General features: G+C 38.5%; 1 protein-coding gene across 1 annotated transcript in view; it reads left to right on the forward strand.

Moving 5' to 3' along the window:
- The window catches only part of LOC134531876 (ATP-binding cassette sub-family C member 4-like), a 69484-nt gene that overhangs the window by 38366 nt on the left and 5729 nt on the right, over positions 1–25389 (forward strand). Inside the window, exons 14-21 of the mRNA XM_063367885.1 lie at positions 677–948; positions 4412–4491; positions 11348–11498; positions 15390–15496; positions 19916–20039; positions 21284–21448; positions 23120–23247; positions 23760–24005. Coding sequence (XP_063223955.1) covers positions 677–948; positions 4412–4491; positions 11348–11498; positions 15390–15496; positions 19916–20039; positions 21284–21448; positions 23120–23247; positions 23760–24005 — 1273 coding nt within the window. The remainder of the gene's footprint in view (positions 1–676; positions 949–4411; positions 4492–11347; positions 11499–15389; positions 15497–19915; positions 20040–21283; positions 21449–23119; positions 23248–23759; positions 24006–25389) is intronic.

A 25389-nucleotide genomic window follows, 5' to 3' on the forward strand; every position in this document is an offset into this window, starting at 1 on the left:
TCAGAATCCCCCCACTGCATGAACCAGTGGCGGATCCAGAGGTTCACCTCGGAGGGGGGCACTCTAAGATTTATTTCAGAATAGCCAGAGAAAAAAAAAGTCTTAAAACTTACTAAATTTGTATTTAATCTACTCACAACACTACACATAACATCCAACCACCAGATTTCATGATTCTACAATAAATTCATTAATTATATTGGAATATTTCATTGGTTTCAGAAACAATCATTTTTTTCGGCAATATATTAATGTAGGGGAACCACACATAACTTAGAAAGTCACAAATTATAACTGTCATAACTTAGAAAACTTGGAAAAATCCACGTAACTTAGAAACGTCGTAACGTAGAAAGTCACAACTTAGAACTATCACAAGTTAGAAACACACAACTTAGAACGATCATAACTTAGAAACACGCAACGCAGAACCACACAACGTAGAAACGTCATAACGTAGAAAGTCATAACTTAGAAAATTCTAAGTTATGTGTTTCAAAGTTGTGTGTTTCTAAGTTGTGTGTTTCTAAGTTATGACAGCACCCCTTAATGTAGCAGACAACTGGTTTTTCGGGAGGTGGGGGGGGGGGCACTTGCCCCTGGTGCCATCCCCCCCCCCTTGGATCCGCCACTGGCACGAACGAAGGATCGACCTGGTCGGGGATTGTACCCGCAGGACGAACCAGGAGCAGCTACGACAGAGCCTGACGACGCGCGACAACCAGACCGCGCGCGAGGGTTTGGGCCCGGGGGAGACCGGCGTGGTGTTCTCCCAGGAGGTCGCCATGTGCATCTACGGCGCGCTCATCGCCGGCACAGTCGTCTTCACCTTGTTCCGCACCGTGTTCTTCTTCAAGGTGTGCATGTCGGCGTCCATCAACCTGCACGACTCCATGTTCGGCTGCATGCTCAGGGGCGCCATGCGGTTCTTCGACACCAACCCCTCCGGTGAGACTCCCATACCGTCTCCGACATCATTCTGAACATTTACCCTTCAAAAGTTAGCGCGTAATTATATATATTTAATTCAGGGGCGCAACAGCAGGGGGGGCAAGGGTATTTTGCCCCCCTCTGAAACCTTGAAGTGGGGGCAAACGGGAGCAAAGAAAGTGCTGTGTAATAAATTTTTAGATAATAAAACTGCTTAAATAGCACAATTTTCCACCTTGAAATACAACTTTTCCCAGGGGAGGACCCCCGGACCCCCCCGCTTCAATAGGGGGGATCGATGATTCTTTATAAAAAGGTATATTGCCCCCCCCCCCCCCCTCTTTGGAAATTTAGTTGTTGCGCCTCTGATTTAATTGATGTTTCATTCAAGCATATATTTTTTAAACATGGAAAAATAATGGGACTTTATTTTGTTTTCTTATGCTTATATACGTGGAAAGCTATCCTCGGAACGTTTAGAAATGTATTCATCTATTGGAGGTGTTGGGACCACATAAATCATGAATTATCGGGAAAGAATCCGAACGTAGAGTTACTGAGAACAGTATTTTGTAGTGATACTGTTGTTTTCATGTAAATGAACAAATATCTGTAATTTTACATTAATATTTCTGTTCAATTAACAACAAAAAATTACAATGATGGAACTAATGGATCAGTTAGTGCAGTGAGTGGGGCTAATCATACCTGTGCCACGGTGCACACCGTGCAAGAGGCCATTTGAAAACTGCTAACAGAACTTTCAGATTCAGCTCGTAAACAAAACCATGTTGTTTTCTGTAAAAAATAACGTGCAACCAACCATCAGTATCACAGGGTATCATCTATGTCACAGGGTAACGGAGGCACTTGAGGTACCTGAGCTAACGAGAGCAACGTATGTAAAGAATATTGTTCGAGGGTGCGGTATTTTTTTTTTTTTATGTTTTAAACTGAAACATTTTTACATCCGTTTAAAGATTTGAAACGTATCGCATGATTTAATATACCTAATACATTCAAATACTTTTGTAAACGTTAAAATTTCTCATACATTTGCATACTCTCGTAATTCGCACTCCTAAACTCTAAAACTCAGAGACTGTATCCCGTGTTAGCATTAGAGTTGCGACAATTTGTCTGGATGTATCCAATAGGATTTATGTACCATACTTTAGCAGTCACAGACTCATTAATCCATTATTATTTTGCATCGCAGACATGGAGAGACACTAGTAGATACGCATGAATACGCGTGTTTCAAATATTGCAGAGTATCTGTGAAGTTTCACTTCTAACGCGAGTAGCGGCCCGCACCCATGTTTTTTTTTTTAATGTTGAAATTTTTGACGAAGAACTTTGCGGCCGAAGGGTTTTACAAGTGGGGTGGAGGGTAACGTACATATGTCATCTCATCAGGCGGTCTACGCCTATATGCCTGAAATAAGCGGAAATCTTTGTAACATTCAAAAAGCTTTCATTAAAACTGGTTTTCGGCGTGTTTCACAATCACGATTGCCTCTCCACAGTGAAGAGCTTTCAGGTTCCTTGGGGGAGGGGGAGAATGCGGCAACTCCCTCCCCGGTACGTCCATGCTTGAGCAAACAAAATGACACGAGATTTAATGACCTCAACAACGTACTGACTAGGTGCCATCAACAAATTATATGCAATTTTTTTTTATTTGGCCATGTATTGGCAAACTAGCGACCCACCCCGGCTTTTTTTTCGGATGCGATCTACTAATGTGGCGTCATTTAATTTTAATATGTAATTACCACAAGTATCAAGTTCTCGTGTCAGATATATTTGTAATGTATATAGGCTTACATACTAACATGTATGAAGAAGGTAAAACAGATAAAGCGACAATAATAATTTGGTACCTATTAAATAACATTGCGCTAAAAAGTACAGTTTAATGGATCGCATATAATATCGTGTAAAGGTCTGTTATATAAATTAAATGCCTAGGGTAACTAATTAAATTGGACTTGGATTAATACTATGTCTGTCTAAATAGCTTCGAAAGTAAATAATTATTGTTTAACTAATTTTGAAAGATAAAAATGGTTACTGCTGCTCATCTTAGAATATAGATAGACATGTGTTTACTAATATGAAGTGCATTAGTTTGATGTCTCAGTTATGTTTAAGTCAGAGTAAGCTATGTCAGCGCCCTATTAGCGCCGATTTATGATTTGATTACAAAACATAGAAATGTCTCTACTATCTTTAAATGTAATATAAAAAATATATTATACACATAAATCTTCCGTAAGAAATGCTATAAATCATGGTAGAAACCACATAGAAAACCATTACATAGTTTAGAATGAATAAGCAAACAAAAAACAGACGTGGATAGCGACTTTATTGTAAACTTCTTAATAACAATTAATAAAAATTAGCGGTTCAATGATGGACTCGAAATAAATTCTTCCTGCGCAACTGGCGTGCGTGGTATTTCAAACCCATGGCTTGTGAGTCGATTTCGGCCCGCCAAAGTCTTGGAAAGTGTCTTCACACACACACACCCTTTCCTCTCCATACCTGTGATGCAACTGGTGAGTTGTTATGTGCATGACCGCGAAGGTTTCTGAATCTGTACATTTTACAATAGGTGGTGCGCGAATTGTTTCAACAAATGTGTGTACTTCATATAATTTAGCCGCGGTTCGTGTGTTTTTGGCGTATGAGAGCGCACGCATATCAGAGTTGAATTGAATCAGATACAAACAGCGACATTTCAGTTCATTTGTGACATAAACAAAAGGTGTCGAGCGAGTCGTTTCAACAAATCGTCTTATTTCATGTAGTTTAGCGTCAGTTCGTGTGTTTCTGGTGTATGAGTGCACACGCATGAGAGAATTGAATTAAATATAAAAGAAAGATAGAGTGATGGAGCAAGATAGAGGCTAGAGTAATAGAGATATAAAAGTAGATAGAGAGATAGTGAGAGATAAAGAGAGATAGAGAGAGGCATAGAGAATGCTATAGAGAGTTAGATAAGGAGAGATGTATAGTCATATACAGAGATGTATAGATATATGTATATATGAGCGGGATATAGAGGGATATATAAAGAGATATATAGATATATAGAGAGTTAAAGAGAGATAAAGATTGAGATAAAGAATGATAGAGATTGAGATAAAAAGATATATAAAAGTATATAGATATATGTGTATGTGACTGTAGATAGAGATATTTAGAGATTTAGAGATTTAGAGCTTTATAGAAATAGAGAGATAGAGAATTAGAGAGATATAGAGATATCCTTTGAATATGTGTATCTACTTCAAACAAATTACAAAAATGTGTAATGAGGCATTGCAACGCATGACGGGCATTATCTAGTTGATGCAATAAAGAATTGGCAAAAATATTTTAAAAAATTATATTATGCACCCTCCTTTCATTTACATGGTCCCTATATGTTTACTTCTTCGTGCCTGAAAGTTATTTTCTTTTCCCCCAGGCAGAGTTCTCAACAGATTTTCCAAAGACATGGGAACAATCGACGAACTGATACCAGCGTTCATTTTCGAAGCTGTGCAGGTAACCAATAGTTATATTCGCTCTTTAGCTGTGCATTTACAACAAACAATGTGGAATGAAAAAGGTAGCCTCTTCGACAGCTACGACGTTACACAATAAAATTAAGAAGTGATTAATAGTTTTTTAAGAAAATGGTTTTCTTGGAGCCAATTGTGTATATTATTGTCTCAAGCATAATATGAGCATACGTCTTTGGCCTTGCTAATTTATCTACTTCCTAATAAAATTTACTGTCACAAAACTGTAATTCTTACCAGTTCAAGTTTTATATATATATATATATATATATATATATATATATATATTAGTTTTATTATAGTAAAACGGTAGCTTAAATTAAATTGTTTAATCATTTATGGATTTTTTATTTATATTATTTCAATAAATATATTTTTGTTATTTATTATTTTTCTAATTATAAATTTTATATATAGGAAATTGATAATTCAATAACTTGTAAAGATCAGATATATAATTCGATACATAAATTGAGCTGAACGTGCGTTAATGCTTAGTCACGTTAATTTACGTTTTTCCTGTTATGATGGTGATGTTTATGGTGATGATGATGATTGTAATGATTATGGTGGTTGATTATGATTATGTGGTTGTTACGATGGTGATCATGGTGATGGTAATGATTATGATGATGATGATGGGTGATCAGCCCGCGGGTGGTTTTAACCCCATTCATCGCCACGGGTATATGGCCATGTCGTGACTGGGGCGTTCTAGGCTAGGTGATACTGCGATGGTTTAACCATTGCCTTCCGCAATGGAGTTTAAGGGGTAACACAACACCCGGTCCTGGACAAAAAATAAGGAAATTTCCCACAAATAAAAAATTAACTACCCGGTCAGGAATCTAACTCGGACGTTTATCTCACGAGTCAGAAGCTAACAACTGAGCCAAGAGTTCAAGCGTTCTTGCTTTACAGAACCACATAATTTATATTAAGTGTTAGGTCATTTCACATACTATTTTATATTAAGCAGAGCGCTTTTAGCAAATAATTGCATAGTTTTACTTTTTTTCTATTTTTATTCAAGTAAAATTGAGTTGTTTTCTGGGCCGTCACACAAAAACTACTCCATCTAATAGTAATAGGAAAATTGAAATGAACAGATGGGTCGACAAAGAATAATAAAAGCCAACAAACGCAACAGGACTAGTATCTATATGTTGAAATTCACAATTCCAATAATTATAAAACAAATTTTTAACTATCATGTTGATTTTTCGTCTGGAAAATAAAATACTGTGAGAAATCCCTTTAACTTCTTAAGTACATGCAACGCGTATAAATTCATATGGCAGTAATAAGGTATAAATAAAATGACTATTTTAATTTTAGATACTGCCAAATTAAAGCCAAAGCCAGGAAAAACTAGTTCTTACGTCTCGGAGATCAAGTAAAAATCTAATCTCCTGTAGTTTAAAGTTGATAACGAATGTGCGAATTTAAAACTCTTCCTGGTTTTAGTAAATGTAGCTGCTGCTGTCGATAGCGCAGGCCTTCCGAGGAGAAGGAGTCCTTTTTATTGGAAGTTATTTCTAACGAATTCACCCATTGAAATCTCTTACCACCTTGAATGATCGAAACTGCTGTTGATCGACAGCTGAGACCTCCCTGGGGAAGGTTTCTTTTCTACTCTTGGGTTGAAGTCTCCAGCTGGACCACTTTAGTCAGGTGTATTTATTTCATTATTTACTTCCACCAGGCCCACTCAGTTTCCTCGATGAATCTTTACAGTGAGCGGTGGACTTCCACTCTGCCACTTTCGCTGTACACAGGAAAAAAATTCGTGTCCTTTAACAAAAGATTCTTTGGAAACCAGTTGCCAAGAAATAGTTTCTAATATTACAAGAAAGATATCATAACGTTTTACAACACATGGCTATGGTTATATTTGCATATGTGGAATACCTTTTTTTTTCGACACAACACTGAGTATTTGTTACAAAAATTGTCGCATATATTTATATTTAAATTGATGTTTCATTCAAGCATAACTTGTTTTAACCACGGAAAAGACAATCGAATTTTCAAAAATTTGACATCATTTTGTTGTATCGTGCTTATTATGTACACAGTTAATACTGGAAAGCTGTTCAGGAAACGGTTTTCAAATAACTTTAATTATTGGAGGTACTGGGATAACGCAAAGCATAAATGTCCGGGTAATAATCTGAGCTCAATCTTACTGGAAACACTATTTTTTAATGATATAGTGCATCCAAAACCGGACCTTATAGGCCTTGACTACAACGTGAACACCCGGCCAGAAGTAGCGCTAATAAGTATCCAAAGAAATGAAATTATTATTTGCAAATTACCCACTGTTCCCAACCTCACTGGATGTTCCCAAAACTAAATTTAGCAGAGGAAAAATTGTAGGAGACGAGTTAAATTAATTATATTGATTTTCTCAAAGTTATTTTTATTTCCTTGAACTTTTTCATTTATAGACATAAACATTTCGAAACTACATACAGACAAATTGTACATAATAACCAGACATACATAGCGCAAATCATTATATTGAACTTTTTATATGATTTAAAAAATATATAAAAATTCAGAGAAAATATAATCCCTCAAAAGCATAACCACCTCCAATTATAATCTTTCTAATTATCAGCTATATATTACGCTGAAAATAGCTTTCTGCGATTCAATATATATGTATGTAAATATATGTATATATATGTATGTATATATATATATACTATATAATTACTAACCCCTGTTTCTTACGAACAATTAAAAGCTTTAAACTAGCTTATTCTAGACTAGACCCGTATCATAATTTCTGAGCCATTTACACAGTCACATGAAAATTTTCATATCGAGTTTACGGGACTTTTTAGAGTAGTTACTCCATCAATCCGCGTGGAAAATAGTTTCTGCTTTGACAACTTCTAAGTCCAAACCACATAAATACCTTTTACAGTTGACTTTGCTGGTTATACTGGTTAAATAAGGCAAGTACCGCTACTTCGCATCGACGTTTTCACAGAGAAACGTCGATGGGTGGTTTATACTTGTAGACTCTTGTAGAAATTAGGCAAACCTCCATCAATTTGCCAAAACTCAGTATTTTAGGATACTGATAAATTCTTGTAGATCGCTCGGCTCGTCGAGAAGGCGTGCCTCTACACGAACAAGACGGAGCGTGCCATGACACGAACAGGACAGAGCGTGCCATGACACGAACAGGACAGAGCGTGCCATGACACGAACAGGACAGAGCGTGCCATGACACGAACAAGACAGAGCGTGCCATGACACGAACAAGACAGAGCGTGCCATGACACGAACAGGACAGAGCGTGCCATGACACGAACAGGACAGAGCGTGCCATGACACGAACAGGACAGAGCGTGCCATGACACGAACAGGACAGAGCGTGCCATGACACGAACATGACAGAGCGTGCCATGACACGAACAGAAAAAAGAGCGTGCCATGACACTAACAAGACAAAGCGTGCAATGACACGAACAGGACAGAGCGTGCCGTGACAAAAACAAGACAGAGCGTGCCATGACACGAACAGGACAGAGCGTGCCATGACACGAACAAGACAGAGCGTGCCATGACACGAACAGGACAGAGCGTGCCATGACACGAACATGACAGAGCGTGCCATGACACGAACAGAAAAAAGAGCGTGCCGTGACAAAAACAAGACAGAGCGTGCAATGACACGAACAGGACAGAGCGTGCCGTGACAAAAACAAGACAGAGCGTGCCATGACACGAACACGACAGAGCGTGCCATGACACGAACAAGACAGAGCGTGCCATGACACGAACAGGACAGAGCGTGCCATGACACGAACAGGACAGAGCGTGCCATGACACGAACAGGACAGAGCGTGCCATGACACGAACAGGACAGAGCGTGCCATGACACGAACAGGACAGAGCGTGCCATGACACGAACAGGAAAGAGCGTGCCATGACACGAACAAGACAGAGCGTGCAATGACACGAACAGGACAGAGTGTGCCGTGACAAAAACAAGACAGAGCGTGCCATGACACGAACAGGACAGAGCGTGCTATGACACGAACAAGACAGAGCGTGCCATGACACGAACAGGACAGAGCGTGCCATGACACGAACAGAACAGAGCGTGCCATGACACGAACAGGACAGAGCGTGCCATGACACGAACAGGAAAGAGCGTGCCATGACACGAACAAGACAGAGCGTGCCATGACACGAACAGGACAGAGCGTGCCATGACACGAACAGGACAGAGCGTGCCATGACACGAACAGGACAGAGCGTGCCATGACACGAACAGGACAGAGCGTGCCATGACACGAACAGGACAGAGCGTGCCATGACACGAACAGGACAGAGCGTGCCATGACACGAACAGGACAGAGCGTGCCATGACACGAACAGGACAGAGCGTGCCATGACACGAACAGGACAGAGCGTGCCATGACACGAACAGGACAGAGCGTGCCATGACACGAACAGGACAGAGCGTGCCATGACACGAACAGGACAGAGCGTGCCATGACACGAACAGGACAGAGCGTGCCATGACACGAACAGGACAGAGCGTGCCATGACACGAACAGGACAGAGCGTGCCATGACACGAACAGGACAGAGCGTGCCATGACACGAACAGGACAGAGCGTGCCATGACACGAACAGGACAGAGCGTGCCATGACACGAACAGGAAAGAGCGTGCCATGACACGAACAGGACAGAGCGTGCCATGACACGAACAGGACAGAGCGTGCCATGACACGAACAGGAAAGAGCGTGCCATGACACGAACAGGACAGAGCGTGCCATGACACGAACAGGAAAGAGCGTGCCATGACACGAACAGGACAGAGCGTGCCATGACACGAACAGGACAGAGCGTGCCATGACACGAACAGGACAGAGCGTGCCTACTTCTTCCACCCCACCTGCTTGGCTTCGTTGACTCGTCTCTCCAGCATTTCACACTTTTTTTTTCACTTTCTACGCGAAAAAAAAAACATAATTTTGCGTGAGAGAAACGCACCGTGCTGAGTCCAGTCTCCGCAGCGTCCGGCGCACAGTTCTTCCCCTCCGCCCTCATTCACACTTCCCCTTCTCACCCCTTTACGCCTCACCCCTGACGTCACTAACAGTCCTCACGCAAACGTATTATTTAAATGATAACAGTCTAATTCCGTTTTAATGATTCACGTAACAATTTTAATTGTTTAAAAAAACTTCCTCTCAAAATGTTTATTACCAAACTAAAAATAATACCTTATTAATATTTAATACCAAACACTTAGGTATTTTCCTTAACGGTAATTGCTAACTTAAACCTTACGTTTCATAACCAGCCCAAACTCGCAAGTATTTATTAAATTAACAAAAATAAATATCATTAAAGTAACTTTTGACTTACAAATTAAATCAAAATAAATTAACTTGATGATAAAAATTGTTTTAAAATCTCAAATAATAGTCTTTTAAAAACCGGTATAGTCCATATAGAGTTCTTGAAATTGTTTCCTGCAAGTAAATCGCGACTATCGCGTTGTTGTTGTTTTCATATAGATGTAAAAATTTACACATATCTGTAATTTTACATGATATTTCTGCTTCATTTAAAAAAAAATACTGTGTACAATTTCTTCAACGATACCGGTTGGTAACACGCTCTCAGGAGATCTAAGGCTAACTCTCCAAGTTATCATCGGTTTTGTTCGAAATTGCATATGGGTGCTGACACCAACAGCAATCGAATAGTAATACCAAAAATTAACATTTATGTAATTCATGTGCAATGCTGTTTAGTTTAACGGTATAAATGCAGTCTTTGAGGTGACAACTCGTTTAACGTACAGCTGATATCAACATTTGTGAGGAAAAAAATTGTTTATTAAACAATATACTCGTAAAATATAACTTTCCCTACCATATGATTTCTCTGTCATAATGTGTCCTTTTAGCACTACAAACTATATATCTATATATATCTCAACTGGATGGGTTGTATGTGATCTAGTATCTATAAAGCGTTTGAAAATGTATTCCATTTTAATATTACTCACCAAATACGTATCACAGTCACAATCACTTTTTGTGGTTGTTGAGGATTAAGGACAGTAAAAAACACAATACACCAATTTTCTTGGCGATCTGTTGATTAGTAGTTGATGCGCTGCAGCGATATCTAGTGGCGAGTTATAGCAAAACGAATATCGCGAAAATATTCTCCGTGTTCAAATATCTGTATATACCATTTTTCATGGCGATCGCGATTGGTTGAACGGTGTCGGAGTTTATCAACGTCATACATACACACGTACCAACATCCAATTTTATATCTAGAAATGGTCATAGTTTAAGTAAAATTCCATTTCCAAAGCTGGGTTTAGTATTTTTCAAACGTCCTTTTTCGCTTTCATCGGAGCAATTTAATTTCATAGTTTAAAATTTGAGGCTAATTAATAGTCGACGCAGCTGATCCGGGAACAAATTCCAGCGTCGGGTGCGTAAACTACGTGTGATTCGTGTCAAGAAATTTAGTTGAAAACACAAATATTGTGTATATATTTATCACACTCGTCATAATTTTAAAGAATTCCACGTTAAATTTCAGATTTTTTAATTTATAAATGTATTTGCAACACGAGAACACATGAAATTTCTCGTTACCGAGGTGAGATGTTACACATTCCCGGCGAGTACTAAAAGACTCGTTCACGTGTTTATTTTTTTCTCTTTCCCGGGACTCGAACCCAGTGCTCCTCGCACCGAGAGTTGTGCCGCCTCGCTGCATGACGTGGCCCGACGTGAGTGAGTGAGCGTGTGCGCGCGTGCGTGCGTGTGTGCAGATCTTCCTGACGATGGCCGGGATCCTGGCGATGGTGGCGTACGTGAACTACCTCCTCATCATCCCCATGGCGTGCGTCGCGCCCTTGTACTACCTGCTGAGCCGCGTGTACCTGGCCACGGCCCAGGGCATCAAGAGGCTGGAGGGCGCAAGTAAGCCACTGCTCGATCTGGCAACACTGCGACGCAGGGCCTCGCAGAGCTCCGAACCATCGCCATGTGTTCACGTTATACTTTCCTGTCCACTTTTGTCAAGGATTATGTCCTTGTGATAACCAGGGCCGGCGCGTCCATATAGGCGAACTAGGCAACCGCCTAGGGCGCCAAGTAGCTGGGGGCGGCGCAGCACGACACATAACAGCTAATATAATATGTTTAACGATTATTGAAACTAGATGAAAATGGATTTTTGTAACAGTTTGGAATGTTTATATTGATATAAGTAATTATTTAAAGTCCACGGTGACCTGTTTATGATTTGTAATAAGTAAAAAAGTAATAAAAAACACAAGCCTGCTTACATTTGATTGTTGACAAAATCTAGGCTTACTTGATGTATTTTGAGGCAAGGAAAATTTTTCTTTGGGGTGTCCGGCCCGGGGGGGGGGGGGCATTAAGGTGTTTCGCCTAGGGCGCCAATTTATCTTGTACCGGCCCTGGTGATAACGTGATACCAAGTCATGTTCTCATTCTTTAGGTTAAATTCGATGAAAATATTGATTCGTTTCAAAGGATATGACTATATTTTTTTTCAAACTTTGATTTTTTTTAGCATTAAGGCGTCCACAATTTAACCTAGTTATCATTATTATTTGAAGGTTTGAATCGGGACTACTTGCAATAAGTTATTTGCATGAGATGAATTACTCTTGCTGCTGAATGGAGCGATTGTAGTCAGTCGCAGCCTTGTAATCTGAAAGTCCTGTTGCCTCGTAGCCTTGTAACCTCGTAGCCATGTAGCCTCTCGTAGCCTCGTAGCTTCGTAGGCTGGTAGCTAGTTGGAGCCTCGTAAACATTGAAAAGAATGAGCACACTAAAAAAAAGGAATCACACTTAAAAATGGAAGCATATTAAAAAATAATACACATTTAAAAAGGAAGCACGTTAAAAAAGGAAGCACATTTAACGAAAAGGACGCGCATTTGGACGGAAATAAAAAAGACACACAGTCACACCGAATACAGAATGACCACACGTGGACACGCAATGTCCACACTGGACACGCAATCGACAAGCAATGTACACACCGGACACGTAATGAACATGCAATTGACACGCGATGGACATGCATTGGACACGCAGTGTACACACCGAACACTTAATGATCACTCAACGGACACGCAATGTAAGCGCAACCGACAGAAATGACTCGCAATGAACATGCAATGCACACCGAATACGCAACGACACTCAGGACACATAGGTATTTAACGAAAAGGATGTAGGCCCTACATGTGCACGAACATTAAAATCAGCGGGAATACGTTCTCGCCGCAGTGATACGTTCTCCCCGCAGTGTTACGTTTTTGCCACATGGATACGATCAGTCGCCAGATGCGATATGATACAATGCATCCAACAGTCTATGGCTGCCGTCATTGGCTCCAAAAGTCATCAGCTCCAGCTGTCTTAGGCATAACTTCTCCAACATTTGACTACAAGGCGACTTGGCTACGAAGCTACAAGTCTATGAGACTACAAGGCTGTAAGGTTATGATGCTACATGTCAACAAAGGCAACGAGACTACGAGGCAACAGGAATATGGGACTACGAGCCTACGAGGCTTCATCTAGCTACGAGACTACCAGACTACGAAGCTACGAGACTACGAGGCTATATGGCTACGAGGTTATAAGGCTACGAGGCAACAAGACTATCAGACTTCAAGGTTGCAACTGGCTACAATAGCTTTATTCAGCAGCAAGAGTAATTCATCCCATGCAAATAACTTGTTGCGAGTAGTCCCGATTCTTGCAAAAGATGGCGGCACGTGTTGTGTTGAGGTAAATATAATTTATTTTTTATGTGGGATGCGGGACGCTCACTAACGATCGCGAGAGAAGGATGGCTTCGCTAGAAAGCAAGGAGAAGGCAGTTCGTCTTGCATGATAGTGTTTCTCAGCCATCTTAACGCTTATTATTTGACTGAGTATTAACAATTTTTGGTTTCGATTCCACCTGATAAAATTATTGTAAGTGCCGATTTAGTAACAGAAATTCACTAATTGAATGTAACTCTGAATATAATTCCATGTTTCATTAAGTAAAAAAATTTTCACGCAGAGATTGATTTCTCAGAAATAATCAGAAGCACTCGAAGAACATCAGCAGAAGTCTCGCCAGGAATAACCAGAAGCACACGGAGAAAACCAACAGAAGCGACACCATGAATGAATCGAAGAACTTGGAGAAACCAACAAAATATTGGCAGGAGTAATAAGGAGCACATAGAGAAAACAAACAAAATATTGAGAAGAATAATCAGGAGCACACGGAAAAAAACAAACGCACTTTCCCTAAAAAAAAGATCATAAATCACAAAAAAAAAAATTAAAATAGAAGACAAAATTTAAAAAATTTAAAAATTACAATAATAGTTTCTGCTATCTTGTGAACTTCTCCTTCGTTCAGCAAGTATAGAGTTCTAGCACAAGCCAGAATGTTATATATATTTTTTATTTTTTCATTTTATTATATTTTTTTGTGATTCACTGTTGGTTGCATCTAACTAAGAAGATAAACAAGTATGGTCTCATACACATAAAACATTTAGGGATTGTAATTCAACTGGCCCTTCTTTGATGGACAGAAACCATAGAACAAGGAGGGATATATGTTGTGCGACTCTAAAGTGGCCACTGAAACCATGTTTCGCATGATATGTGACATTATCTGTTGGTTGGACCCATAACTATAACTACTAGCAAAAAATCTCAGGTGGGAAGTTCAAATCCAAAAGTGTTGGCATTATATTGATAATAATTTAACTACTCGAAAACTAATAGCAAATATCGTAATAGGACAATATGGGGAACTCTGGCATATTAGCAATGCGCGAGTCACTTAACCGCACTGATTGCTAGCTATTTTAAACTGCACACCACTAGATGCCACTATTGCGTCTAGTTTCACGCACTTAAAAACGTAGGTACACTTCACGACGCCAGGTTCGTTGACGTCGCTTGTCTCGCATATTTTTACCAGTTTCCCAAATTGTCGCTTTCCAATATTTTCTAATAGCAATTACACTAGAGACGAATACCGAATAGCTATATGCTAGCAACACAGGCGATAGTGTGAAAAATAACCTAGCGGTAAGAGGTGTAACTACAGAATTATTTTATATGAATACGTTAAATTATAAATCATATTTTATTGTGTTAAACTATTAACTTCTTTTTTAAGAAATTTAATGGAGGTTTATTTCTCCTCCCTCGCTAAATCTGTATAATTTTTAAGTAAGTTTTTCTGAGGGATAAGAAAGTTATTTTAGTTGTTATAATGTTGGTACCATATGTATTAAACAGCTACATTGTTCATACCAGGCATACCGTCTGCCATCTAATTTTAATTTTAGCACAAAAATCTTGGAGCTGTTCGGTGTTTGCCTCTAGCGTATTTGCTAATAGCTTTGAAGTACAAAATAACTATGGAAAAAAACGTATTACTAGTTTTTTATATAAAAAAAGGCATGTTCTATTTAAAAAGGTAATGATCCAGTATTTCTGGTATGCCACACCACAAAAAATGTGGCTACCAAAAATAAGTAAACTCATTTTTTTTATTTGTTTGCTTGATAATAGCTGATGCTTTACTTCTCACAATCAATGTGGCTGTGTTAGTTGTACCTATATTACAAAATATACTATGTAGAGGAAAGGCTTAAAACTACTTTAAAAAAACTAGTTCTCAGTCTCGGCAATTAGAGTTTCTCCCCCATGGCAGAACCTGCATCGTTGTTTATGAGATAATTGGTACATCATTATATGTTATGTGCAATTATATCGTACGCCTCCGAGTTTATTACAATGCCCATGTTACAGCTCGCAGTCCCGTGTTCTCACACGTGTCAGCATCTTTCAATGGCCTGGCGACGATCAGGTGCTCAAGGGCGCAACAAATGTTGAAGAAGGAGTTTGATTCTCACCAGGTGCGTGCACTCTATTCACATAACAAGGACAAGTTGACAGAAGTGAGACTCTTGCCATGGAAACTGACATTCTGTTTCGCGCGACATGTGACGCTATCTGTTGGGTGGGCCTACAACTACTAGCACTTGACGAGTAATTGCTTGGGAGATTTTTTTTTCCTAACCTAACTAAAAACTAAGTGTTTGGGAGGGGTCCGGGTTAGGGAGGGACCTAAGTCCATCTCAGGCCGAAGCCTATCACGCCTTAGTCATGCTGGGATTAGCCATGCAGGGAGAGGGTCGCATGCATCATGTGCTAGGAGGGGATTGGCCAGCCATGGCAGCGATTGTTGCCATGACTAACTCCCCTCACTCTTATCTCTAGTCTAAACTACTAGTTAAGTTGGGCCCAGGTAAAACCTGCATAGACACAGGGAAAACCCTGGGCACTTTCATGCGGGATGCAAGTTTGCATACATTAAATGTAGGAAAGTACAGGAGACAGAGGATGGTCTGTATGAAGAGTTGGTCTGAGTAGGAGTCTACCATGCGGGGGTTGGGCACTTGGACTCATAGTCCGCTTTGTTGTCTTCTCCGGGACTGGAATTTGATGGCCAGGGACGCAAGCGCCCCTGGCGGTGAGTTTAAACACGAACCACTCACATCCGCTCCAGACAGCAGCACCTATAACTAGAAGAAAGAAAATTAGACATCCTACAAACTAAGCATATTACAATAAATGCATGTTGCACGGGCGAGGCCATGCTAACATGCCTTAGAGATACTTTAAATTAGTATTACTAATACAATGTTTTTGGTATTTTGGTTGTGTTTTTTTTTTACTTTTTTTTCTTTCCTCTTTAATACTATAATATATTATAATATAGCATATAGGATAATGTAACTATATTAACGTCTATTCACTAGTTATAGTGGAAGAACTGTCGGCGTATAGGTTTAAAGGCGAATGAAGAAGGAGCATTCGTATTTTATTATTTTTATTAAATGGGGGTTTTATAGTCGTGCCACTTCCGAAGGACGCCGCCCATTAGCATACAGCATGGGAGAACCGTGCAAAAAAATAATACTTATAGTGTTTTGTAATAAAAATTCATGTTCTATATGAATGAGTAGGAGATGCAGTATTTCTGGATGCCACGCCACTAAATATATGGCTACCAAAATAAAGTGAACTAATTTTTACTGGTATATTTTCCTGATAATAGCTATTGCATTACTTCTAAAAATCAATGTACGCACGTTAGTATTATATTTTTAAAGCTACTATCTAGCGGATGGACCCAAAACTACTTTAAAAACTATGTCTCAGTCTTGGCAATTAGAGTTTCTCCCCCATGCACTTTATTAAACAAAGTTTTTTTTCTAAAATGGTTTTTGGAATGTTGATCGAATGACTAAGAAAAATTAACTCTTACAATACATTACATCACACAGAATAAGAAGATAAACATTACAACGTCACAATATTTTTAACACTACGCAACTTAAATATTTACTATTTTCCTTAACAAGAAAATATAAACAACCTTTTTTTTTTTCATTTTGTAGTCAAAAATTGTTTCAATTAAATTTTAGTTTCTCGTGAATATCGTACCATTATTTTTTTTAATCATGACATGCGCTTGGACATCATTGGCTTACAATCAGCCGTTTCTAGGACGTTTAAGTATTCGAAAGCTTCCCAACACAACTAGCGTGTATTTTAATGTCGCAGTGGTCGCTAGCTTCGAGTCAATGAATAAATGATCTCATAAATTCGAACAATTTTGCCAGTATTCTTGCAATTACTGGTATTTCACACGTAGGCTACTGCGGCGATTATATTGATATTAATCCCACAAGTGTGTTTCATGGTATAACATTACTTGCGACCCGTCCCGGCGACGCACGAATGCGATCTACTAATGTGACGTAATTCAGATTTAATAAGTAAGAATTTATAAATATCAAGTCCTCGTAAGTGTCCAGGGTTTAAAAAAATTAAACATACTAACACCTACTGCCCATAACTATATAATTTCTTCGTAAACAATGTTTCCAGCCTTATTTTCCTTACGAGACAGCACAAATGGAGTTTGTCCAGAAGTCACACGCGAAAGGGTTACACATAGTTGTCCATGTGAAAAGCCCTCGACGCTCATATCTATTTTGCAGCATTAAATGTTTCATTATGCGCTTTATTTATTGTATTTATAAATTTGAAGACCTACAATTATGTAGTACATTTATTTGATGTATCGGTCATGTATGAGCCAACGTAAGCCATGTAAGCGACCCAAAAGGTTCGTTTTATTGCTTGATTAAAAAAACATTGAGATTTCTCTACTAACATGCCAAATTAAATACGAATATATCATACACATGAACCTTCCGCAAGTAATTCTCTAAAATCATTTTTTCCCAACCAGTGGTACGCGTACCACTAGTGGAACGTGGCAACTTTGGGAAATTACACATTTCTAGTGATCAGTGACTCATCCACTTCCTTTGTCATGTTTAGACTTCAGTGTGAGCGGTAGTCTTGAACCTAACAGATGGCGAATGTCAGTTTCCTCAAAATACTAACATTTGTTTACGCGTAAAGAGCTTACGTGATTGTGCACTACATTTGTTGTGTTGTGTTCATCGAGCTGCTGTGCATTTATAGTAAATTATGAAGCGATATTTGACGATGCCTTCTACATCTAAGGATGGTGTTTAATAAAGTTAAAACTTAACCCAAACGTAAATACGATTAAATCTATTTACAGTACGGATTTATAGTTACCCCTGGCACAGATAACAGTGACAACCCCGTTCATCGATGTGTTGTATGTTTAGAAACACTTTCAATTCAAAATATGAAGCCTTCCTTATTTAAGCGGCCCAAAATACTAAGCACTCTGATTTGGTTAGTAAACCCATGGAATTTTCAAAGAAAATCACTTTCATGTAAAAAAAAAAAAATCAATGCATGACAAGATATGTTAATATTGACACTATCTTGATAAAAGCGTCATACCTGGCTAGTTATAGAATTTTAAAAGATGGAAAGTCTCAAACAATTAGTAACACTCTTTTACTGCTGGCCGCTATGGATATAGTTCAAGCAGTATTAGGAGAAAAGGCAACCAATGAAATTCAAATAATACCATTATCCAACAACACAGTAAAAAGGCGACTCAACGATATGTCTTCGTGCATTGAAGAGAAATTGTCTTTACAACTGAGAGACTGCGCTTTTTTGCACTCCAGATGGATGAGAGCACCGAGATCACAAACATGGCGGATCTACTTGTGTTCATACGGTTTAATTTTTTTGAAGAATAAAGGGAAGAGTTGTTTTTATTCTGCAAACCACTTGAATCAAATACTACCGCTGCACACATCTTTAACGTCATTAATATGTATTTGCTAAAGTAGGCATTCCCTGGTCCAGGTGAGCAGGTATGTGTACAGGTGGGGCTAAAGCTATGTCAGGAAAATTAACAGGTCTAGCAGCTAAAATAATTAAAATTCCTCCTGATTGTCAGAGTACGCATTGTGTTATCCACAGAAAGGCACTAGCTTCTAAAGGCATACTAGAAAATCTAAATTCATGTTTGGTCAGATACTGTAAAGTTTATTAACCTAATAAAGGCTAGGGTTCTTAACTCAATATCATTCTTTTTTGTTGCGTGAAGATATGGGTGGTAATTGTTATAATCTGCTCCTACATACTGAAGTCAGGTGGTTATCTCGAGGCCAAATTTTAACTAGCTATTCGAACAGAGGTCAAAAAAGGTTATGTTTTTAAGTGAAAACAATAATGATATGAAGAACTTGTTTGAAGTGAAACTTACTTACGGAAGAGGCAACAATTTTCGAGCGTTACGAAAATTCCGATTGCATGAGAGGGGATAGTTAGGTACGTGGTGGGGGAACCGTTAGAGCAGGAGAGTGCGTCAGCGGCGATGCCACTCCAACGCATGCACTAGCGGTCGATTGGGAAGACCGATAGGTACGTGGCGTAGCATGCTATATGCTAGTTGTAAGGGCCGGAAGGGGTGACTGCAGGGGGGAGAGGTATAAATTACGCAGCAGTGATGCTACGCAATTCTCGTAACGCTGCATGTGTTTGTCTACTCCTCAGTTTTCATGACGGCTGACGATTAACGCTGCCATATTTCTTTTATTTGATTTATTTAAAATCTAAAATTTATTTATTCGTGTGAAAAAAAAAAGTTATTGATTTGTGCAACTGAGTTTATAGCTATCTTTCATTTTTATGTGGATATGTTTTTATCGAGAAGGAAAATTATTTATCTCTATTTATACCTAAAAAGCAAAAAGTTTCACTTCTGTGGTGCGTGGATTCCACGCGCACATTTGTTTGTGTACAGGCAATACGTCAGCTGAGAGAAATGTTCATCAAAAAAAGGCTCACGTGTTTTTTCCCAGGACCTGCACACCTCCGCCTGGCACTTGACCATTGCAACCATGATGGCGTACGGCATGTGGCTGGACTTCGTCAGCAACATGTTCGTGGGAGCGGTCATGTTCAGCTTCTTGATGTTCGAGTCAGGTAGCACCCCAACGTTCCCACGTAACAAAGACAGTGGAGCGATAACATAACAACACAAATAGACCATCGAAACAATGTCATTCACTGTAAATTACTTTTTTATGTAAATGGAACAGGAAAATTAATGTAAAATCACAGATAATTGTACATTTGTATATTTACACGAAAACAACTGCATCATTGAGAAATAGTGTTCACAGTAATACTGAGTTCAGATTGTTACCCAGGAATTTAGGCTTTGTTTTGTCGCAAAACCACCAAAAGTCAAAGTAATCTTTATACCGTTCTCTGAATAGCTTTCCAGTACTACCTGCGCACATGATAAGCATAATAAAACAAATTAAGTCAAGTTATTGAATATTCTGTTAAATTTTTTTTATGTTTTAAAAAAAATATTCTTGAATGACACATATATTAAAATATAAAATTATGCGTCAATTTTCGTAAGAAATACTGAGTATTATCTCTCATATTTACAAAAATAACCATAGCAATGTGTTGTGCAAAGTTACGATATATTTCTTGTAGCATTGAAATTGGTTTCCAAAGGAATCTCTCGTAAAAAAGAGGACATACGCAGGTGCGTGGGATTGTTTGAAATAGTAGAGATCTGCAAAATTCGCGGATTCAATGACCTCCAGGATAGACTCTACTACACTCTACACACTCGGGCAAATGCCACCTGTTCATTGGCTGCTGACTTGTGAGTCGTCTCGACTGATTGTCTGTGATTCGACACTTCCTTGAGCGAGGGTCTCTAATTGGCCCTCATTACTCCAGATTAACAGTGAACCAGTGGTACACTGAGAGGAAGGTTTTATTGTCTCAACAAAATATTTGTTTGTATATGGCGAAATAAATATATTTTGTTAATTCAAACAAATATTTTGTAGTAGGAAAGATTCTGTTCACCCAACAAAATGATTTTGTCAAACTCAAATGTATATTTGGTTAGGTGTAACAAATCATTTTTGTTACTTACCGAGTTTGGTTGAGCTAACAAAATATTTTGTTCCACCAGGTAAATATTTGTTTCGCCATATATAATCAAATATTTGTTTGATTCAAACAAACCTTTTTCTCTGTGATAGAAGCAGCGCTGAGGTATAATAATTTGAATTGTAGCATGTCACGAAATGAATCCGTGAATTTCGCAGGTCTCTAGGAATGAGTCTCCCCTGCGGCGAGTTCTCTCTGAAGCGGTCACCAGGTGGTTCAGGTCTGTTTGCCCTCGCTGGCCGCAGAGTACTTCGGGGCGAACGTGGGCCTCGCCATCTCGCAGGCCATGATGCTGACCGGGATGCTGCAGTACGGCATCAGGCAGGTCACCGAGGTGCTGAACCAGATGACGGCGGTGGAGAGAGTGATCGAGTACGCCAAGATCGAGAAGGAGACAGGCATCGACTCGGGTGAGCGGACGGCACATCACGCACTCTAAAAATCTTCGTCTTCATTTGGAAAAACCACATTTTTGACGTGACAACGTCTAATAAATCGATGAACGCCGGCTGCACGCACGAAAAAAGTGTCCCTTTACGAACATTGTCCCTTTACGTTGTGTCCCGGTACGCTCATTGTACGCTTGCGCCGCATCTATCTCTCTTCCACTCGATTGGAACAACCTTCGATTTGACTTTTTCGAGGCACATTAAACTTGAAACACTCCCATCCGTTTCCTACTTTTCCTATCATCGTCCTATCCTTAACAGAATAACACAGATTGGAAGAAGTTAAATAGCAAACATGTATAAAAGTTATAGTTAAAATAATCTGTTCGTTAAAGTAATAAACATATTTGAATTAATGAGTGCAAATAAAAGTAAATTTATCAATTAAATTGTATATTTCATTTCACTCCTTTTTTGTATTCATACAAAATAGTGATAATTCAATAAAAATTATTCAATTTTATTCATAAAAGTATGCAATCATTTCATCAATGTTTTGTTATGACGTTGTCACGTTGAACTATCGTCCGTAAACCGACTTTACAGACAACCAATTTTTTACCTTTTAATTAAAACATATATTTATGATTAGCTTTATTATTTCATCCCTTCGAAAAATAAACCCCTGGCGTCTTAAAACGGGGTCTCTTAGCTGAAGTACCTGGCGCTCCTGGGCTTTACACATCATTACACATCAGGTCAAGTCTCTGGGACTTTTTAACAGCTATTAAATACATTAAAACAGTTAAAAACGTATTTATTTTTGTAAATGGAAAAATGTAATGTTTCTTCTGATAGTAAATTAAAAAAAGCAGAGTAGATAATTACTTGCTAGAATTTTCGTAAATGTTTATTTTATTCCAAATCTCACCTTATTGTTTAATTTAACTGTTTAAACATATTTAATTTCTGTAACTAATTATTTAATTTTGCAAGAAATATTTAAATGAATATGTGGAAAAAAAACCGCTAGCGGGTACGGATATAAGCCCACAGTTTATCAGCCCATGCATTTTACCACTACACCACACCGCTGACTTAAGTATCGAAGAAAAAAATATTAGTTACATACTATCTTTGGTAGATTAAAATTTCAACTGACGATTGCGGCAAAGAAACAAATTATTGCTATGTATTCAAACCCTACAAAGCTTCCAAATAAATTAAAAGCCCTAAATTTACCGGACATTTAAAACGAAACCGTTTATTTGAAATATACCTACTTTTATATTAAACTCCCATTTAATCCAATGTTAATGAAGAGGACACCTACTACGAGCGCCGTTAGTTCGCAGGCCGCCGCGAGCTTCTCTAAGCCAACGGAGAATGAAGATAAGTCTCCAGACCTTACTATATGACCGTGGACTAGACTACCTGACTTCGGCGTCCCATCTCAGAAGAAAATTTCCTATCGTTTTCGTAGGATTAATTTACGCAATAAATCCAACTAAAACGTAGAAATTAGTGTGTAATATGTTTCCGCATTGCGGTTGAAGAAGTTGAAGAAGAAAAATAACACTATGGTGAATTCTTATTTTACCAAAGTGTTCTGCTAGCTTCGTAAGAAAATATCTTAATTCCGTGCAAGCATCAAAAACTTCAAACTGCAAACTGCCTATTTTCGTTTTTCAGGACGTAAGCCACCAGCGACCTGGCCATTCAAAGGTGCGATAGAGTTTGATCACGTTAACCTGTCATACTCCGTCAGCGATCCACCAGTACTTCACGACTTGTGTTTCAAAATTAATGGTGCTGAGAAGGTAAGTTTTTCGTAGTATCTTAAAATTATATTTCATTCAATCAAACAAATTGTTCGCAAAATTACTGTTGTAATATTTTTAGGTAAATTCTGCATACTATATTTTACTATTTAGTAAATAGGCTTAAACGATTAAACATTAATTTTCAACTTCCATTTACGAATTAATTCTGGGTAGAAAATAACAAGGGATATTCGTTAATTTACCGATATCTTCGTGAGTTTGGAGTCTGCTCAGTTTCCTTTATTTTAACACGAACTCACACAGTTCATCTTTCACTTAACACAAATCTTAAAAAAATTATGTTTAACCAAAAAAAATTACATTTTTTTTTTCTTTCCACGTGCATATTTACGGTGTTTACAACAGAACACAGAACTAGTATGTCTGAATCCAACATAGTTGGATACAGTTGTCTGAAAATAAGAGCTATTCGGGTGTATCCAAATTTGGAACCAACTTTGCTGAAATGTAATGTTCTTATACATGGGAGTATGAATTTTTTTTCCCAGGTTGGAATAGTTGGTCGCACAGGAGCTGGAAAATCCTCTCTCATCTCTGCTCTGTTCCGACTCGCTAAGATTGAAGGCTCCATCAAGATCGATAACTTGAACACGGATACAATCGACTTGTACAACCTGAGAAGTCGCATATCCATCATCCCTCAGGAACCTGTGCTGTTCTCCTCGTCCCTTCGCAACAATCTGGACCCTTTCCACAACTACGAGGACAGCGCGCTGTGGAGCGCCTTGGAGGAGGTATGCCATGTCGCACGGACTCACTGAACATGAACAACATGTACACTGTTCAAAAGATTTCCACCATCAATCAACGTAGAACGCTGGTTACAAATTATACAGGGATTTCCGTAAATTATCAGCTATCTTCTTAAATTTACGGACCTGAGCTCACTTATTTCGAACATGAATCCAAAAGAACATTATTTGTACATTAACTCTTGTTTAACTCTATAAAAAACACTCTTATTTTGCTCACGTGAGTGTTAACCTTTGTTAAGAACGATGCGTACAACTCGGAAGTCGAAATAAGGCATAGATTCAACGAATATTCGGTTATTTAAAATCGCGAAAAATTCCGTTTGTTTTGGTTATTTTTTTTAAAAAAAGTCCGTAACCTTATTGTAATTTCCAACAGTGGAAAAGCAAAATTTTATGGCCAAATGCGATGAACCACCAACGAAATATTAATAAATAGAGCCATGTATTTTCACGAAATGATTTCGAGTCTACCTGGAAGTTAACTCACTGTAGCATCGTCTGTGTTTCGTGATTGGTTGAGTTTCTTTCAGGTAAATTTCTTCTGTTAGGACACCAATCACAGCCATTCAGCGCAGGAGAAAACGTGTCCTGAGCTGCTCGCTCAAATAAGGCAATGGCTTATTAAATGTTAGCAGAAGGCCACCAATCATAAGGAATTAACCGCTGGCATGGGCATACATTATTAGATCCTGATTTTTTTAAATATATTCTCGTCATTAATGCACGATGCGAACTTTCCTACCCTCTTAAACAATAGCCATGTACTTTTCATCACATAAGTGTAGACCCTAGCATTAAAAATAATCTTGAAACTCCACTGGGCCCACAACTGTATCACTAAAAAATAAATAGAGTTTGTAGTAATACTGGGTTCGGATTCTCAACCGGGCATTTATGCTTTGTATTGCCCCATTACCACCAATAGTTAAAGGTTTTTATTTGTAAACCGTTCCCAGTATGGTGTGCCAGTTTTAACTTAGTAAGCACAATAGAACAAAATAAAGATCAATTATTGAATATTCTATTATATCTTCCATGGTTTAAAAATATATATGTTTGAATGAAACATCAAGTTTGGAATTCTCGTAAGAATTATTGCGGTAAAGAAAACGTATTTCATACAGCCATGTGTTGTGCACAGTTACAATATAATTATTGTAGCATTAAAAAACTATTTCTTGGCAGCTGGTTTTCCAAATAAAAAAATCATTTTAAAAGTTCAGAAATTTGTTTTTGTGTGAGTGATCCCGGCCAGGAACGTAACTAGAACTAGTTTCCACTCGGGGCAAAAACTCATCTTGGTCCACCCCCTTCCCCCTTTTTTTTTTCTCCAAACAAACCAAACCAAATTATTTCCCCACAA

The sequence above is a fragment of the Bacillus rossius genome, chromosome 5 (genome assembly GCF_032445375.1).
Source record: "Bacillus rossius redtenbacheri isolate Brsri chromosome 5, Brsri_v3, whole genome shotgun sequence".
NCBI classification, from domain to species: Eukaryota; Metazoa; Arthropoda; class Insecta; order Phasmatodea; family Bacillidae; genus Bacillus; species Bacillus rossius.